This window comes from Octopus sinensis, linkage group LG5 (genome assembly GCF_006345805.1).
Source record: "Octopus sinensis linkage group LG5, ASM634580v1, whole genome shotgun sequence".
Taxonomy (NCBI): Eukaryota; Metazoa; Mollusca; class Cephalopoda; order Octopoda; family Octopodidae; genus Octopus; species Octopus sinensis.
In genome coordinates this window covers 49,833,204-49,854,466 of record NC_043001.1, presented here as the reverse complement: position 1 = coordinate 49,854,466, position 21,263 = coordinate 49,833,204, and the positions used below count along the sequence as shown (strand labels likewise).

Here is a 21,263-nt window from a genome sequence, read left to right as displayed (position 1 = left end):
TTCATTTCATTCCAGTGCCTAACAAGCCACGGATCACACATTGTACTCATGTCCATGCTAGTTCTCTACGTGTAAACTGGGAAGCTCCTACTGAACTCAATGGACGGCTACTTGGTTACCAATTGGTATGGCAATATAATGGGGAGAACTTCACTAAAAACATCACTACTAGCTTACAAGATCCCATGTCAGCACTTGTGACAGGATTAAGTAAGTGTTCTAATCATGTTATTATTTTACACCATTTTTTTCTCCCATATGCACTATACCTCTCCCCCTCTCTCTTTCTGTCTCTCTCGATCCTACCAAAACATGTCACCCCCTCATCCCTGTCAATTGTGTCATTGTTATTACTCTCCTCCATGCATCCTTCTAAATCTCCTCGACTTGTGCACCTCCTCCTCTCAATCTTTCCTACTCTTTACCCAACTCCACCATAGGCAATCTTGCAGCCTCCCCTTGCTACCACTCACCTTGTACCTTAAGGTACCACCTAGATACCTCATCACCGCTGTTTACTGCTCTGTCTCCTAAATGTGAGTAGTCTCTACAACAGGAACCTGCTCTACTCCAACCTCTTCTCTCGTACCTAAGGTATGAGAGAAGGTTTTGTAGTCTTGTGATATGCATGACAACCTCAACATTGCCAGTGTCACAAAAGCAGCACCCAGTACACACTGTAAGCAGTTGGCATTAGAAAGGGCGTCCAGCTGTAGAAATTATGCCAAAGCAGACGCATGAGCATGATGTAGTCTTTTGGTCCATTGGGTCCATGTCAAACCATCCAGTTCATGCCAGCATGGATCATCATCATTTAATGTCCACTTTCTGTGCTGGTATGGGTTAAATAACTTGAATGGAACTGGTAAACCAGAAAGCTGCACCAGGTTCCAGTCTAAATGCTCATCCTAACACCAACCATTCCAACTATATAGTGGGTGTCACTGGCATGGAAGGTGTTATGTGTCACCAGCACCAGCCACAACTATGATTTCACTTGGCTTGGTGAGTCTTCTCATGCACAGCAAATTGCCAAAGTCCTGTTAGACCTCAAAAATCATGCTTCACCATCTCGTCCCATGTCTTCCTGGGTCTACTTCTTCCACAGGTTCCTCTACAATTAGAGATCGGTACTTCTTTACTCAGCTGTCCTCATCCGTATGCATCACTTGATCATACCAGTACAGATGCCTCTCTTGCACACAACATCTGATGCCTCTTATGTCCAATTTTTCTTTCAAGACGCTTACACTCAATCATGCATGCACACTGACATTACACATCCAATAGAGCATACTAGATTCATTTCTTTTAAGCCTTTGCATGTTCTCTGCCATCTCAACCCATGTTTCACTGCCATGTAGCATGGCTGTTTGCACACAGGCATTATACAATCTGCCTTTCACTCTGAGGGTGAGGCCCTTTGTTGCCATCAAAGGTAGAAGCTCTCTGAACTTTGTCCAGCCTATTCTTACTCTAGCAGCTATGCTCTCAGAGCATCAACCTCCACTGAAGACTTGGTCACTTAGATAACGAAAGCTATCAACTACTCTAGGTATCCCTGCTGGTATTTGATAGGTTATTTTCTGTATATTTCTAGTGTTTACTATACTTGTGCATCTGCCACATACAAAGACTATTAAATGGTGATACCTTTTTCTGTCCCTCAGTACTACTCCCCGCACTACCCCGGGGGCTCTTGTACTGCAAGTTACTTGGTGACCTCATTGCTACTGGTGCCATGCAAAAAGCACCCAGTACTCTCTGTAAAGTAGCAGGCATTAGGAAGGGGATCCAGCTATAGTACCCATGTCAAAGCAAACTGCAAAGCCTGATGCAGTCTTCTGACCTGCCAGTTCTTGTTGAACTGTTTCAGCATGGAAATGGACGTTAAATGATGATGATTATATATGTGTATGTGCACACACATTCACATACCTTTTTTAATATTGTCAAGCAGTATATTACTGGTTATGGCATTCTCAAGTAGAATAGTTAGTGCAAACCCATAAGTAACTTTCTGATCAGATATATACTCAATGATATTTAAATATAATTGCTCTCTTTATTCTTCTATTTTTCTGACTTATGGACAACTATCTAATGATATACATACATGTATATGTGTGCGTGTGTTTTGGGTAAAATGCACTCTTAAAAACTCCTATGCTTCACGTTCTTGGCTACCACCTTTTAATTTCATTTCTCAGTGTAAGGTAGCACCTGAAGAAGCACCCACATTGTAATGGCAATCAAAGACTTCAGATTCATAGATATTAAGATATCAAGAATAATTTTAAATAATATTTTATGATTATGAAAAGTTCCTAACTAATGAAAATGGGGGATGCAGACACATATATTGTGATGCATTAATGAAACCTTTGAATTGCCATCTACAAGTTGTTATTATTATTATGATATATATATATATATATATATATATATATAGTTAATCCAAACGTGAAAACACAAAGAGAAAACACAACAACGCGAAGACGTGGAACAAATATAGTATTATTGGATGCTCAGGAAGGAGGGGAAGAAGGAGGGTTTTACGTTTCGAGCGGCGCTCTTCTTCAGAAACATAGGAAAAGGAAAGATCCAGAGAAGGGAATACGGAGGAAAAAAAATTGCCAGCGGTACACACGCGGTCATATTTTGAATGTATATATATATATATATATATATATATATATTGAATGTATGTATATATATATATATATTGAATGTATGTATATATTATATATATATATATATATATATATATTTGAATGTATGTATATATGTATATATATATATATATTGAATGTATGTATATATGTATATATATATATATTGAATGTATGTATGTATATATATATATATATATGAATGTATGTATATATATATATATATATTGAATGTATGTATATATATATATTGAATGTATGTATATATATATATTGAATATATATATATATATTTGAATGTATGTATACATATATATATATGAATGTATGTATATATATATATATATATATATATATATATATATATATATATTGAATGTGTATATATATATATTATATATATATATATATACACACATGTATATTCCATTCAATAACATGGAGTTTCCTCCTTGGCAACAAATTTCCCTCTTACAACTGTAGACATTCAATAGTTCAAACAGCAGAGCTGTAAAATAAATAAACATGTGAACTCCCTTTCTATTGTAATCCCACGTTACAAAAGAAGGAAAACGATTGGTCACTGACTCCTCTAGCTCTCAGACAAACAAATATTTTCAAAAGCAAAGAACAGACAAATAGACGTCAAATAGAGTTCCCTCCCTTTATTTTCACTTATAACAAATTATGACCTTTAACAGTTCCAGCTGACACTTAATCCCTGTAATCTCTCGTTTGACTTAATCACTCCACATTCGAATATCCATTAACCCACCCACCCCTGCCAGTGTGAAACATGGATATTAAATGATGATGATGATAATATACGTTTACACACAGATATTCAGATACAAATATACACATCTATAAGATGGTTTATACACACATACACACGTGTGTATGTGTGTGTGTGTGTGTATATATATATATATATACATATACACACTCACACAAACACGTGTGTACATATATATATTTCTTTACTACCCACAAGGGGCTAAACACAGAGGGGACAAACGGATTAAGTCGATTACATCGATCCCAGTGCGTAACTGGTACTTAATTTATCGACCCCAAAAGGATGAAAGGCAAAGTCGACCTCGGCGGAATTTGAACTCAGAACGTAACAGCAGACGAAATACAGCTACGCATTTCGCCCGGCGTGCTAATGTTTCTGCCAGTTCATGTATATATGTGTGTACATATATATATATACATATACACACAGGTGTGTGTGTGTGTATATATATATATATATATATACATACACACATGCAAAAACATACACACACACAAACTCTGATGTTAAGGCTAGTAATAATGATAATAATTTGAAATTTTTGCACAAGGCCAGCAATTTTAGGGGAAGTTATTATGTCGATTACATCAACCCCTACTGCTCAACTGGTACTTATTTTCTTGAGTCCCAAAACAATGAAAGGTAAAGTCAGCCTCAGAAGTATTTGAACTCAGAACACAAAATTCAAAGAAATGTCATTAAGAAGTAATAATTATAATAATTAATAATAATACTAATAATGTCAATCATCTTGATGATGATTACATTGTTTGGTAGTAATTTAAACCATTATTATACATATTTGAAAATTGAGAATTTAGTTTGCAGGTGCAAGGCGTGGCTGTATGGTAAAAAGCTTAGGATATGAAGACCCATCAGGAATCACTGCAGAGACGCTCAAAATATCTGGCGGTGTCGGCTATAGCCTAGTCACCCGTATAGTTAACCAGGTGATATATGAAGGAGTCATACCCAATGACTGGTGTAGCAGCACCATAGTCAACTGCTACAATGTTAAAGGTGACGCTTTAGATACACATAATTATAGAGGTATCAAGCTGTTGGATCAGGTAATGAAGATCACGGTAAAGAAAAATATATTTGTTGGTGGAGTAATGTGTGAGGAGGGCAAAGCAAGATGTATGTGATATATTGTTGTTATTAATTGGTGTCCAGTAATTAGTTTATCTATTCTATTCAGTTATTGTCAATCCATTGCTGGATGAAAGCTTAGGCATGCCATTGCTAGCTTATCGACACCAACCAGCTGCTGGTTGGACAGAGTAGTCTCATGGTTGTGTATTTAACTATGAATTTTGGTACGTAAACTATATATATTCAGAATGCAAATATTTCTAAGCATCTCTTCTAGACCTCTAACAATTGTATCAAACCATCACTCTGGAATAGTAAATTATTTTGTCTTTTTGCATTTGCTTTTCCATCTGGTACCGGTTGGATGAAGACTTATTTGCAGTAGTTTTTTTTTTCTTTCTTTTTTTTTTTGTCTTTTGCTGTATGCCTTCCAGAATCAATAAAATGAGGTACCAGTAACGTACTGAGATCAAGTTAATCAACTGATCCCTTCCCCTCAAATTTCTGGTTTTGTTCTTAATTTACAAATGATTTCAAAATGAAAACCAAGAATAGAAAAAAGAAAATCATTTTCTAATATTCATTACATATTGAAAAGAATCTAAAACTGGAAAATTAGTAAAAATGTTTCACTTGGCCCTTTCTGTAAAATTATTTTCTATTGTTTTGTCTATTTTCATTTATCCAGAGCCTTATACAGAATATGTTACACGAGTTGCTGCCATCACAGGAGGTGGGCGGGGCAATTTCAGCAATGAGTATCCAGCCTTAACTGATGTTTCAGGTATACCAACTTCTTTCATTGTTAACATTCTTTGTTGGTTTGTGAATTAATGATTCCATTTGTGGCTGTGTGAAAAATTACATGCATTTACAAATGATCACATAACACACAAAAAGCAAACGTGTGCAAGCACACAAATATCTTAAGAACAGAAATGGATAACTTAGAATGAACTTGTAGCTTCAAACAAATGAACAAATTCTACTGCATGCATATACATACATATGATGAATTCTCTCTGAAATGAGGGTTCAGTAAAATAAAGCAGTAATCTTGTTCTATGGGTATTGAATGTATCTCTTGAGGCCTGCTGGTGCCTTGCAAGCCTTTCAGCAAAGGGAACAAGTTGAGGACTGAGTTTTTTTGAGTGCTTGTGGATCGTTAACTATGTGTATTCTTGAGTGGATGGCAAGGCCTGCTTTACTTCATGTCACAAAACCACAATGACAGGTAAGGATTTCATTTAGAGGAGCAGTGTTTTGCCAGTGTGCCTTCATGCTTGCATGAAGTTGGTCCCAGTGTAAGTCGACTTTGCTCAAATCTTTGAACTGAGGAGAAGCAGGACTGGCGCCAGGTCCTGCATTCTGATACTTTATTTTCCTCAGGAATAAAGGGAATGTTTCATTGCTTCAGATTGTCTTTTAGTTTGTCTTTGAGGTGCAAGAGTGCCCTTCCAACTGACCTTCCTGTTGGGAATTAGCCAAAGAGAAGTTGCTTTGGAATTCCGATATCACTTATGACTACATAGTTAAATAATTTGCTATGCAATAAAATGCTTCCTGTCTTGATGTCACTGCACACCAGCTTGGGCTCAACTGGAAGATCCATGGCTCACTTATTGCAGTCACAACACTTCATTAACCAAGAGGAAGTGGAAGCTTCAGTGAAGGAGTTGTTCACCTCAAAGTACAAGAACTGGTATGAGCCCGGGATGAAGGAACTAGCAGAAATGTGGCTTCAGATGGTACAACTTGATGACCTCCACTTTGAATGCTGGGTTGCTTTTGTTGTAACTTGATGTATAAAGCAAATAAGTGACCAAAATATTACAAAACTTTTGATTCAACACAACACAGAAATGCCTTTATATATCAATTGTATTATTTATGTGAATCATCTAATATAATAATGAGTTTTTATATACTTGTGTGTGTGTGTGTGTATATATATATTTGTCCAAAATGATCATGCAGTAGGAGGGAGGGAGAGAAAGTAATAACAATGAGAGGGGGGAGTGGTAAAGAGAGCATTGTGTCCACACATCATTGAGGAGGTGAAATGAGAGTAACAGCTGTGATAGGAATGCAGTTTGGGAGTGTTTTTATATATATATATTTTTGTCATCATGTATTTAAACATATACGTATTTGTGTGTGTGTGTGTGTGTGTGTATATGTTTATATATATGTATATTGTAATGGAGGAAATGTAACAAAGTTAACAATCAAATATGTATTCTTTATTCCAATGTAAGATCTTGGGAAAGGTTTTTCTTGAAATAGATATTAACAGGATTATCATTAAAAAGAAAAGTTAAAGACTGTTGATACTGTCATGTCCGGCACATCCTACTACATTATATATGCCTGCAGAGGCGGACATTCAGAAGAATCATTTCACAGGTTAAATGTTTTGTTGCTATTTTATGAAGATCATTTGCTCTGATATTTCAGTTCCAATGTGTGTGTCTATTTATGGTATATAGTGTTTGTTATCAGTTCACTGATAATTTTAGTTGAACCTAGTGAGAGGTTTACTCAATGGGACCCGGATCTTAGTGCTGTCTATCAAGGATTTTTTTTATTCATGGAAAAATACTTAGTGTTCTAGTGAGACAATCCTTCCCTTTAGTATGAGTAAACAGTTTCCTGTTATTCCAGGATTTGCAATGACTAGAAACAAATCACAAGGGTAGAGCTTCAATGATGTTAGTATCATCCTACCATCACTAGTATTCAGCCGTGGACAATTTTATGTTGCGTTGAGTAGATGTGGAAGCAGTAATAATATTAAAATGTTGGTAAATGACCATCCAAAACAAAGGCGAACTCATTGGTAGTTAGATTTTCACTAGAAGCGTGGTGTTGAAGCTATTACTAAGTTAAAGGTTGTAATCTTTTAATTTTATTTTCCGTATCATTTTCTGGCTGTCATTTCTGACAGCACAGATACACTAGTTGTGAAATAATTAAAAGTGATTTGAAAACCACTACAGCAATGCCTGTTGGAAGTAAAGGAAGAAAATCCCAAGCCAAAATAAGAAAAGAAGGTTTAGACTTTAAATTTATATTACAGTATTTCAGCTTAAAAACCTTTCTCAATGTAAAATAACAATGTAGGTTGAGCTTGGCTCTATGGATTTGTTTATGGTGTTCTTTAAATTTGAAAGTTCATTCTGTCCATAATATGAGCGTTTTATATAGAGTGGTACCACTGTATTTTCAACTGTATGTATGTATGTAGTCAGATGTAAAATGAAAAAAAAAATTTTTTATAAAAAAAAAAGTATTCTGTATATCACTGTATTGACCACACTATCAGATGTTACAATGGTCACAATGCGTTTCCTCACAATATTAGTAGCTTTGAAATGATAGCACTTCTTTGGTTAGGTGGGCAAGCCAACATTGCCTATTTTATATTTATATAACACATTACCTATTTATATAACACATTACCTATTTGCAATTTAGAGGATTGGAGTAACATGAAATGAAGTATTTTGCTCAAGAATGATTCAATGTCTATCTGAGAAGTGAAACCTTGTGATATATATATACATATATAATAACAAAGGGTAAAATTAATTAATTAAGAAGTAATCAATAATTTCACCAAGTAGAATTTGGCATGAAAAAAGGACCATTTCATGGTAAACTTAAGTAATACTTAATAATTAGGGTTCAGCAAAGATTTGCTTTACCACATACCAAAGTTTAGAAATAGCAGCCAAAAAACGTTAGCTATTTCTTCTACTTTAAAAAAAGACTCCCAGAAAAACCAAAATACTTGAAAACAATCCACACAGGCAGAGATGGTTTTGTATATATATATATTTAGATTGATAGAAAGAGCATTTTCAGTTTTTTAAAGCTAAATCTATTCTGTTGCTACAATGAATTTCCTCCTTTCCATATGATGTTCATTTTGCAAATCCAGTAAAGCTGACGTGTGTGCATGTGTTAGTGAGTGTGTAGAGAGAGATAGTGTTTAATTATCATTGACTATGCAACATCTTTCAATTGTTTCAAATTTTACCTTTCAGGTCCCAGTGCCCCAAACATTTTGAACTTGACAGTGCTGTCACCAACCAGCATACATGTTCAGTGGGATATACCCGAGGTGGTGTACAAGGACATCGATGGCTACCTCATTCAGCTCACCCGCCTCGACAGAAACTCCTTCCAGATTACAAAGAAGATAGCCAATACTGAAAGTGAAGTAAGGCATACTGTAATAGCATTACATTAACACTGTTTTCGATCTGTTGGTCTCTACAGTATATTGAGGCCATGACAGAGCATTTGTTATGCTAGAAATAGTTGTCAAAGCTACCTTAATTTACATACGTCATCATCGTTTAGAGTCCGCTTTCCATGCTGGCATGGGTTGGACGGTGCAACTGGGGTCTGGGAAGCCAGAAGGCTGCACCAGGCCCAGTCTAAACTGGCAATGTTTCTACGGCTGGATGCCCTTCCTAACGCCAACCACTCCGTGAGTGTAGTGGGTACTTTTTACGTGCCACCAGCACAGGTGCCAGACGAGGCTGGCAAACGGCCACGCTCGGATGGTGCTAATGAAGGTTGTATTAAATTATCATTTAAAAAAATAAGACAGAGCTGGATTAACCTTTAGCATATGCTTGCTGAACATTGCAGCTAATCTTTAGTGTAAACTTGTATGCATCAGTGTGCACATGCATAAATATCCATAAGTTCAACAATAAACAGTGCAATAGACTACCACTGCATAGCACATTCCTGTTAATACATTATTATAGATTATAGAAACAGATCATTCCATGCACTGGCCTCTAAAATAGCAAACATGCATTTACATTCATGCCAGGGACATGAAATGCTTCCCTATAGAATATGCATATCAGAATGAATGAAGACATTTTTGTGTCGGTTTTCTATAGCTATGGAATACATATGAATTCACACTATATTAATATTGATATATTAGTTGTGACCATATGCAATTTATGGGTCTGGGTGCATCCTTAGAATGCCTCATACTCCCCCTCCCCTCAACATGTATATACATTCCAATAGGCAACATGATATATTGCTTCCTTAATTCCTTATTATTGTCCATTCTCAGATTGCAGCAACGTTATCACTGTCTATATATGTGTGTGTGGTGTGTGTATACATATAAATATGCATATGAGGCACCTTGGGTAAGTGTCTTCTTCTGTAGCCTTGGGCTGACCAAAGCCTTGTGAGTGAATTTGGTAGGTGGGAGTTCCTTATATAGGCGCAGGAGTGGCTGTGTGGAAAGTAGCTTATTTACCAACCACATGGTTCCGGGTTCAGTTGCACTGCGTGGCACCTTGGGCAAGTGTCTTCTACTATAGCCTTGGGCCGACCAAAGCCTTGTGAGTGGATTTGGTAGACGGAAACTGAAAGAAGCCCGTCGTATATATGTATATATATATATATATATGCATGTGTGTGTTTGTGTGTCTGTGTTTGTCCCCCTAGCATCGCTTGACAACCGAGGCTGGTGGGTTTATGTCCCCATTACTTAGCGGTTCGACAAAAGAGATGGATAGAATAAGTACTGGGCTTACAAAAGAATAAGTCCCGGGGTCGAGTTGCTCGATTAAAGGCGGTGCTCCAGCATGGCCGCAGTCAAATGACTGAAACAAGTAAAAGAGTGAGAAAGAGAATATATATGTGTATGTGTGTATATATATATATGTGTGTGTGTGTATATATATACACCCGCATAACTGGTTCTTACACTTAGCTTCTACCAAATCCACTCAAGGTTTTGGTCTGCTTGAGATAATGTAGAAAGCATTTGCCCTTTGGTACCCCACAGTCTCATATGTATATACCTATGCCTCCAAACATATGTACATGTATACGTAGACATACATACACTGACATATGGATGTGTACTCACAAATATATGCTTATACATACAAGCATATATATGCATGCTCATGCACACTCATGTGCACAATACTGAGAAGTGAGAGTGTGTATTTGCTTCTGTGCACATTCATGCTCAACACTATAGGCATGATAGATAATGTATGTGCATGCAAGTACAAGGGGAGTACTGAATGTTCCTGGTTTTGGGTAAAAGAAAACATACAAGGATCAGTCAATTATGATTTTATTCAACATATTTTCCTCTCAGATTCACATGCTTATTACAGCAGTCCTTCAATTTTTCTAAACCCTGTGAAAGAACTTGGAAGGTTGGGCCTCCAACCAAGCCTTTCGTGATACCTTTAAAGACAGGAACTTTTCAGTACCCGCCTCGTGTATACATGAAGTCTTATGTAAAGGACTAATTATGTGACATGTAAGAGTAGGAATGTGTGATGATGTATGTATATGGAGATGTATGTTCATTATGTCGTCTGCACATATCAAAATTTGGTTTGCATGCATGTAAAAGTTAAGGCATATTTGTAGGAACAACAAAGTGAGGCTGCATTTGCATATGTGTACTTGAACAATTATGAAACAGTGTACGTATTTGGTTTCAACTGTTATCTGCAGGCATCAACATGTCTCCATTTTCTATTTCCAGGCAACAGTAGAAGATTTATTTCCAAATAAAAAATATTCATTAAAGGTTGCTGGGCATACAAAAAGCATTTTTTCACAGATGACCCATGTTGGTAATTTTTCTGAAGTGATGTATTTTGAACTTAAAGGTAAGAAGGCCTTTCAGCTTTTATCTTCCAATATTCTACCCTATCCTACCCTTTCCCCTCACCCTTCCCACTACCCATTTTTTTTGTATTTGTTGCAGGGGCAGTTTAATTATCAATATAATTATAATTCTATATATATATATATATGCATGTGTGTGTGTGATATAATTAATTGTTGAGCACTTTGAGTGAATAAATACCTAATTAGTCAAATTGTGATGTACCTTATGAGGTTTATATGTGTCCAGTTGATACTTATATGTGTGTCTGAGTCTACATAGATATATGTGTGTGTGTGTATAGGTGTGAAGCAACCAAGGAAAGATGCAGACAAAGAAACAATCTACTTCTGGTAAATGGTACACGTATTCAACTGGATATACATATATATATATAAAACAGACTATTCTCAGCCAAATTGATAGCCTTGATGTGGCCATTGGAAGAGACTGCCTACCAAGATCCTGGTGATTGTTAAGTATTCCCATGGCTGCAACCCTTGTTAAGTATTCCTTGACATCATTGATGACTTTGGATATCATCTGAAAGGAAGCAGAATGCCACTGGAATTCAGTTGTAATAGACTGAATCAACCGAAAATAAAAGATCAGTATGTCTGTGTGTGTGTGTGTGTGTGAAGTTAATGTCTGGTTTATGTATAATTATATATAAAACAAACAGCAATTGAAGAATCACTTAGTACACTTTAAAAGTATGTCACATTTATTTATATTTTTCATGGATAGTGTGTGCTTGTATGTATACACACATGCATATATGTACATCTCCGTCTTTCTCTGTATGTGTGTGAGTGTGTATGTATGTATGTATGAATGAAGAATATGAGGGGTTTTATTCACTGCATAAGTACTATGATCACACTCGTATGGTGCTCTGTGCACCCCGCTAGCATGGGTCATCAAATTTCATTTTGATTTCACTTGCCTCAACAGGTCTTCACAAGTAGAGTTTAGTGTTCAATGAAGGAAAAGCTACGCATAAGATTATGGTCTCATTTGGCTTGCCAGATCTTCTCAAGCACAGTATATTTCCAAAAGTCTCGGTCACTAATCATTTCCTTGGTGAGGCCTAAAGTTCAAAGGTCGTGCTTCACCACTTCATCGCAGGTCTTCCTGGGTCTACTTCTTCCACAGGTTCCCTCAACCGCTAGAGTGTGGCACTTTTTCACACAGCTATCCTCATCCATTCTCGCCACATGTCCATACCAGCACAGTCGTCTCTCTTGCACACCACATCTGATGCTTCTTAGGTCCAACTTTTTTCTCAAGGTACTTACACTCTGTCGAGTATGCACACTGACATTACACATCCATCAGATCATACTGGCTTCATTCTTTGCAAGCTTATGCATGTCCTCAGCAGTCACAGCCCATGTTTCACTGCCATGTAGCATGGCTGTTCATACACATGTCGTACTGTCTACCTTTTATTCTGAGCGAGAGGCCCTTTGTCACCAACAGAGGTAAGAGCTCTCTGAACTTTGCCCAAGCTATTCTTATTCTAGCAGCTACACTTTCAGTGCACCCTCCCCCGCTACTGACTTGGTCACGAAAGCTATCAACTACTTCTAGATTTTCTCCCTGGAATGTGGCGGAAGTTGTTCGCTGTGCATTTTCAATGTTTATTGCACCCGAGGATCTGCCACATACAAAAGCTATCTTCCCAGTTAGCCTTCCTTTGATATTACTGCACCTCTTATGTGTCCATAGCTTACACTGGGTACATCTTATAGGAGTTTCTACCTACGCCTCTACTACAGATCGAGCAGAGCCATCTACCTGAAGGGATTTGTGGTTTGCCTACCTTCCTACTTATTAGGACTTTGGTTTTAGCTGGGTTGACTCTAAGGCCCTTCGATTCTAATCCTTGTTTCCACACTTGAAACTTCTCTAGTTCTGATAGTGACTCAGCAATTAGAGCAAGGTCATCTGCATAGAGGAGCTCCCAGGGGCATCCTGTCTTGAATTCCTCCGTTATTGCCTGGAGGACTATGATAAATAGGAGGGGGCTGAGGACTGAACCTTGGTAGACCCCTACCTCTACCCGGAATTCTTCACTGTACTCACCTTACTAGCAGCGTCCCTGTACATGGCTTGCATGTCTCTCACTAACCATTCATCTATCCCTAGTTTCCTCATTGACCACCAGATAAGGGATCGGGGGACCTTGTCAAAGGCTTTCTCCATGTCAACGAAAGCCAGGTACAGGGGCTTATCTTTGGCTAGGTATTTCTCCTGCAGCTGTCTTACCAGATATATAGCATCAGTGGTGCTTTTCCCTGGCATGAACCCAAACTGCATCTCATCCAAACTAACTCTCTCCCTAATTAGTTGGGCTATGACCTTCTTCATTACCTGATCCAACAGCTTGATACCTCTGTAATTTTTTGTATCTAAAGTGTTACCTTTACTTTTGTAGCAGTTGACTATTATGCTGCTACATCAGTCATTGGGTATGACTCCTTCGTGTATCACCTGGTTAACTATACGGGTGACTAGGCTAATGCTGACACTACCAGATATATTGAGCATCTCTGCAGTAATTCCTGATGGGCCTGGGGCTTTCCCTGTCTTCATACTTTTAATTACTTTATCTATCAAGGTACTGTCAACTCAGATAGCTGGTCCCTCTGTTGGGTCGACATTCGGCAGACTCTCTTTCTCCCATTCATTTTCTTTATTCAGCAACTTTTCATAGTGGCGTCTCCAAACCTCTCTCTTTGCAACCCCATTTAATGCAAGAGAACTATCATCCATGCGGACACATTTCTCTCCTACAACATTACAATCCTCTTTCACACACTGTCTTGCAACACAAAATACCTCAAGTCTTTGGTCCTCACAGCGCAGAACATTGGCAAATTTTTTCTTATCTGCTTCCCCTCTAGCTAAATAAACCTGTCTCCTAGCTTCTCTTCTGGCAGTCTGATACAATTCCCTGCTACTACCATTCTTCCAGTCCTTCCAAGCCTGTTTCTTTTCTCTAATAGCCCTGTCAACAACATTGTTCCACCACCATGTTATTTTGGGTCAAGAGGGGACTTTGCACCATCCACAGATCTTGTCAGTGGCTCTCAGCAGGTTGTCCTGTAGAAATCTCCAGTTGTCTTCTACACTATGTGAAGCTATATCCTCTTCTATTTCGTTTAAGTCTTCGAGTAATATGTCTATAAATCTCTCTCTATATATATGTACTCCCTCAGACTATATATACACACACATACATAGTTTGATGAAGCAAATAACTAGTGAAACATCACCAGTTATCCAATTATGAGCTTCACCAGACAAATCCAACAACTAACAGACTTTTGAAATGAGTCCAGCTTTCACTTGTGTAAACAAATGTGTCTGATTTCCATGCTGGCGTAGGTTTGATTGTTTGACAGTATAATGTTTGTATGTATGCATACAAGAGTGTGTTCTGTGTATGAGGTAAGATTGCTAGTCACTAAATTATTTATCTGATAGGCCAAGTTGCAGGAGCAACTCCACTGTAGCTATTTGGTAATTCACATAGTTTTCAATTCTTCTCAAATCCCATTTTATTGAAGAATAAAATAGTTTAAGATGCCATATAAAGATATGAAAAGTAAGCCTGAGTTTTATAGTGTAAACGATTTCATAAGATTAAGCATTTTTAACTTGGAAGAGGCCTGAGTGAAGATAGATATAAATTTAAAAACCCTATTTCTTAGGATTTCTTAAATTGGAAAATGGTAAGTCTAAATTCCTTAAATTTATCTTTTGCTTTCCTTTTATGTAAATATATATCATCATCATTGTCATCAGCATCATTTAATATCCAATTTTCTATGCTTGCATGGGGCTGAATGGAATTTATCAAGTTGGATTTTCTATGGCCAGATGCCCTTCCTGTTGCCAACCCTCACTTGACTCCAAGTATGGTAATATCTCCCCATGATCAGACATATTTTTGTGGAAAACTATAAATATGTTTGATGATGACACTTGTTTTACAACTCTCATGCAAAGTAGATGTGAAGAGACAGTAACACACACACACACACACCACACACACACACACACACACACACACACACACACCAACCACACAACAAGCTTCTTTCAGTTTCTGACTACTGAATGCCCTGGTTGGTCTGGAACTATAATAGAGAACACTTGTCCAAGTTGTCACACTGTTGGAGTGAACCCAAAACCACATGGATTGGAAGCTTCTTAGCACATGCTATAAGAATATAGGCATACATGTATTCTTTTATATGTTTGTCATTTGACTGCAGCCATGCTAGAGCACCACTTTATAGGGTTTTAGTTGAAGGAATCAGTCCCAGAACTTATTCCTTGTAAGCATAGTACTATATATATATGGGCTTCTTTCAGTTTCTATCTTCCAAATCCACTCACAAGGCTTTCATGCATGTGTCTGTATATATTTGTACACAAACACGCATATTTAAAAATCCTGTAATATAACTACTTTTTCCTTATTTCAAGTATAAAACCTTGCTGCCACCTTCCAGATCCTACTTCCTCTGTTGAACTTTCACCCTCAAACAGCCTTTCTTTTTTTTCTCTTTTTTACCTTCCCATCATTTTTTCCTTGTTGTTATCACATGCTACCTAATATCCTGTGGTATTTATGGTGATTTCATAGGTTTTACAGGTGACATAATCTTTGGGTTTTAAATTGATTATAATCTTTCTAGAGTGAAGACACATGGCTCAGTGGTTAGAGCGTTGAGCTTACGATCGTGAGGTTGTGAGTTCAAATCCCGGGCCGGGCTGCATGTTGTGTTCTTGAGCAAGACACTTTATTTCATGTTGCTCCAGTTCACTCAGCTGTAGAAATGAGTTGTGACGTCACAGGTACCAAGCTGTATTGGCTGTTGCCTTTCCCTTGGATAACACTAGTGGCGTGGAGAGGGGAGGCCAGTATGCATGGGCGACTGCTGGTCTTCCATAAACAACCTTTCCTGAACTTGTACCTGGGAGGGTAACTTTCTAGAGTGCAATCCCATGGTCAGTCATGACCGAGGGGGGTCTCAGCAATCTTTCTAGCAAATTCCTTTTTAATTATGAAGTAGTTTTTGTTTTCATAGCATTTTATAGTTCCTTTTCTTAATGTTGCTTACTACACACTATACTAAATACTTCTCATGTTCTTGAATGAAACAAAATTCTTTTTGTTGGACTCACTGTTTTTGATAAAGCCTACTTTATTAGTTATTTTGCGAAGGAATTAGTTTAGTGTTTTATTACTTCATTTTATCATTCTGAGCTGGATTCCAGTAGCGATTGACTTTGTCTTTCATTACTAGTAACATAATCATGTAGGGCAATAATACAAAGCCATGTTTCTTCTCTACAATTTTCTGACTTTGCAACAATGTAAGGATTTATTATTATTTTCATTATTCCAAAGCTATTACATGCAAATTTAATTCTCAGGAATGTTGTCTTGATGTTTGGTAACAACAAGAAGTCTCATTATTACCCTGCGCATGTGTGTGAAAGCAGGGTGTTGTAATCACTCGTCTTTGTTGATGTAATTGACTTTTCCCCCTCTCATCAAATTTCAAGCCTTGTGCCTACAGGAGAAAAGATTATTATTATTATTATTATTATTATTATTAGGCAAGTTGGGAGTATTGTTAGCACACTGGATAAAATGCTGAACAGCATTTCGTGTCTTTATATTCTAAGTTCAAATTTGACTGAGGTTGACTTTCCTTTCATCTTTTCAGGGTTGATGAAATAAGTACCAGTTGAGTATTGGGGTCAATGTAATCAACTATCCTCCTCCTCCAAATGTCAGGTCTTGTGCCTATAGTAGAAAGGATTATTATTATTATCATTGAGAGAGAGTGGCACATGCCATCAAATTGACACTGGGGCACAAATGTACGAAGTTCAAAGTAGCTATCATAACTACCTGGCTGATGAGGGTACACTAGACACATGTATCATGTGTGACATGGTGATCTCATATCATGATAAGCAGTACATGACCTTGCAGGTGGGACCCAGTTAGAATTTTCTTCAGGTTGAGCAGCCCATCCTGCTCAAATTCTACTTTATACTTGCATTTTTAAGGTTCTCATCAGATGTACATGATGAATTCCTACTCTACCCACTTTCTCCAAAAATCTTATACAAAAAAGTAACAATATTATTTGCAGATTGCTTAGAATAAAGATGAGCTGCACACATAGATATATACACATACACTCTCATTATTGAACTCAAAACTTCCAAGTTGTTTATTTATAGTCTTCTGCAGATATTGTGTTGAAATCCTTTGAACCCTTTTTACTATATTTCTATTGAAATATACTGTTTTTGTTTCAAATAATTGTAAAAATAATGAACAATTTTTGAAGCAATTTTGTCATTAAACTGGTGTAGAATTTGGGGCAGTTTAGTCTAAGGCAGGTTAGTATTAAAAGTGTTAACCCTTTAGCATTCAGCGGTGGCACGTAAAATCCGTGCCGGTGGCATGTAAAAAGCACCATCCGGTTGTGGCCGTTGCCAGCCTCGTCTGGCCCCCGTGCCAGTGGCACATAAAAAGCACCATCCGATTGTGGCCGTTTACCAGCCTCGTCTGGCACCAGTGCAGGTGGCACGTAAAAAGCACCCACTACACTCATGGAGTGGTTGGCATTAGGAAGGGCATCCAGCTGTAGAAACACTGCCAGATCAGAATGGGCCTGGCACAATCTTCTGGCTTCCCAGACCCCAGGTGAACTGTCCAACCCATGCTAGCATGGAAAACGGACGTTAAACGGTGATGATGATTACTTGGTCTAATGTAATATTTATTGATTCGCTTGTTTAAAATTAATCATGCCTTAATTGATGTGAGTGTTTATTTTTAGAATGACACTCTAGGATACACGTGATAGGCTGAATCTGGCTGGTTTGAACATACACAAGATAGAATGCTTGGGCCTGTTATGGCCAGTTTGAATGCTGAAGGGTTAAGCACAACACATTTTGTTAGCTTTGAGAATTTACTTTACATTATGCAAGTCCTGAAAAACTTTCTGTGGTTCTCTTTTGGATCTTAATTATCAACGAGAGCGTGTGCACTTTTTTTTAGGTTTTGTAAGAGCATATCAATTGAAAGGCTCTGCTCTCCCACCCAACGCACTTCTGTGTAAGTTCATACTATTCTGAATAACCCTTTAGCAATCAGATTACTCTGTCAAACATAATACTTATCTATTCTAATACTTATCTTTTCACATTGTTTTGAATTAATCATGCTTTGTCTTGTAACTTCAAGATTTCTAAGATGTGATTGTTTATTTTTAGAATGACATTGTAGGGTAGGTGTGAGAGGCCAGATCTGGCCACTTTGAACACAAAAGAGAATATTTGGGTGTGATATGGTTGGTTTAAATGCCAAATGGTTAAAGTCATTCATAGCTTCCTTCACCCAACACCCACTCCTTGGGCCTTTGTTTTTCATTTTCCAGTTTACTAATTATTATTCTTCCGTTTATTGTTCCACACCATGTTATATTTGATATTCCGCTGTAATTGTTTTTCTTTCTCTTTAAGACTTCTCACCATGTTTTTTTTTTTTTTTTTTGCTTTTTATCTTTGTTTTCTTTTCCTTTTGTCTTCCATCCATTCATTATTCATCCTGCCTTTCATCCAACCGTCTATCATTGATTGTTGATTTCTTCACTGTGTAGGAGATAGGGGCTCCAGAGATAAGGAGATCATTGCATATCGAAAACAAGGTATTACTCTGTTGTCCTGCCTTCTGTTCATCTCTCTCTCTATCTGTCTGGTTAACTGTTGTGCGCTCTGTGCTACTTTGTCTAATGACGTATGTTTTACTTGAGCATGTCTTGTAAATTGTGTATCACTTGTGTTTGAAGTAAACTACTACTATCACTACTACAGCTACTACTACCACTACTACTATGATTACCGCTATTAATAATACTACACTACTCCTGTTTTTACGTTGTTACGTTATGTGTGTTTTTTATGCTCAGTGGTGGTTTTTATATATATTTTAAAGAAAATGTTATATCTTATTATGACTGCGAGCTTAAGGTGTTGAGCTGCTAACCAGTATATGGTCCTAAGTTCAGACCTTACTACAGTTATTGTGCCTCTGAGTGAAATGTAAAAATCTTATTGCACTCCTACTTCATGGTTCAGTGTTTGTAAGAAGGACACACCAGCCTCAAAAACAGAACGAAAAAAGGAAGAATGGATTTATTGCAGATGCAAGAGAGTATACCAATAAACAGTTACCTATATTGATGATGTATTAAATGTTGTTAGGTCAACCTTTATTAAGTATTGCAGAGGAATTTTTTTACAATTCAGGTTTTAGCTTACTTTGGAATGTACGATCCAGTAAAGAAATTTTAAGCAAGCTGCAAAAGGTTAAAGTAGTTTGGACTATGTATGTATATGATTTCTCTACACTATATACTAATCTATATCTCAAAAGAGAAGTTATATTTAAAGTTATTGATATAGTGTTTAGCAAAGGTTGTAAAGGTACGGCCATTAGAAATAACGAATTTGTCTTTTATATCTGTAATGGTTTTAGTTGCTTAAGTAAGAATAAATTAATGGAGATAATTAGCTTTATCATTATTCATTACTTTAGTGGGTGAGGATATTTAAACAAATTAAGGGTATTACAATGGATGGTAAGTATAGCCCTTCATTAGCAGATATTTTATCTTCATGTGAATTTAGTTGTCTTGACTCTTTAACATAGTGGTTCTCATCCAGAGTCCATATAAGATTTTGGGGGTCCACACGACTAAATAGTAAATTGGGGATCCACAACTGTAGTCTAAGGGGCCTCTGAAAAAAATTTTGCTTAGAACGTATTGTATGTATTCCAAGAAACAGCCAGGTTTCTTTCTCTAACATTTTACCTAGATCAACCTACACAAGTCAATGTGTTGAAAACAAAATAAAAACTTTGGAAGAAATTTCTCTAAAACTAGTTTTTGAACGACTAAATAGTAAATTGGGGATCCACAATTGTAGTCTAAGGGGCCTCTGAAAAAAATTTTGCTTAGAACATATTGTATGTATTCCAAGAAACAGCCAGGTTTCTTTCTCTAACTTTTTACCTAGATCAACCTACACAAGTCAATGTGTTGAAAACAAAATAGAAACTTTGGAAAAAATTTCTCTAAAACTAGTTTTTAAACATCAAATGGTTATGGGGGTCCACCAGAATAAAATAGTAATCAAAGGGGTCCATAGATAAAAATGTGTGAGAACCCTGCTTTAGCATTTAGATTATGATGTCACACAGTTCAGAATTAATCATGCATTTATGCCGTAGCTTCTAGATTTCAGTGATGTGTTTGTTTATTTTTAGAAAGATATTTTAGGCTTGTTGTGAGAGGCCTGATCTGGCCAGTTTGAACATAAAACATTTGGAATATTTTGGCCTGGTATGGCCAGTTTGAATGCTAAAAGATCAATAATATATACTGAAAAGTTTGGTTCAGCCAAAGCTTTTGCTTGTTGGTGCAGATATATCAATATTTTTATTCCTAACTACAATTATTTTTAGTACTTGCTTGGCAAAATATATTCAGATCTTGTAACAAATAAGAATGGTAGCTTTGTAGATGAGGTTAACTATTTAGGTGTTAATGTAATTTGTAATGTGACAAATAGATATAATAAAACTGTTTATTTTAATTTTTGTATTGCGTACTTACTCTGGATACTAAATAGAATTCTGCTGAGTCTAGAGTCTTTTCCTATTAAGTTATTTGTTATGGTAGGATTGTAAATGAGATTGGTGTGTTGTTTGAAAAATATTAGAAGGTTGACGATGCATACGAAAAAGCAAGATTTATGTTAGTCATGTTCAACTGTTACTTGGGGAGATATAGTGAAATTCTGAGTAATTTCTAGTTTACAATTTAGTATAGATCTTGAGCAATATTGAGATCTTTTAGGGAAGATAAAGTATCAGCCCACTACTGATGCAACCCTTTCTTAC

The 21,263-nt window shown here is 36.8% G+C and overlaps 1 protein-coding gene across 2 annotated transcripts in view; it reads left to right on the top strand.

Annotated features, from left to right (window-relative positions):
- Positions 1 to 21,263, top strand: part of LOC115211994 (tyrosine-protein phosphatase 99A) — a 303,146-nt gene that overhangs the window by 230,502 nt on the left and 51,381 nt on the right. The window contains exons 8-12 of one of the 2 annotated variants that reach the window (XM_029780776.2): positions 16 to 210; positions 5,255 to 5,350; positions 8,616 to 8,791; positions 11,126 to 11,252; positions 18,958 to 19,005. In XM_029780776.2, coding sequence (XP_029636636.1) covers positions 16 to 210; positions 5,255 to 5,350; positions 8,616 to 8,791; positions 11,126 to 11,252; positions 18,958 to 19,005 — 642 coding nt within the window. The remainder of the gene's footprint in view (positions 1 to 15; positions 211 to 5,254; positions 5,351 to 8,615; positions 8,792 to 11,125; positions 11,253 to 18,957; positions 19,006 to 21,263) is intronic. The other variant, XM_029780777.2, reaches the window with a different exon arrangement.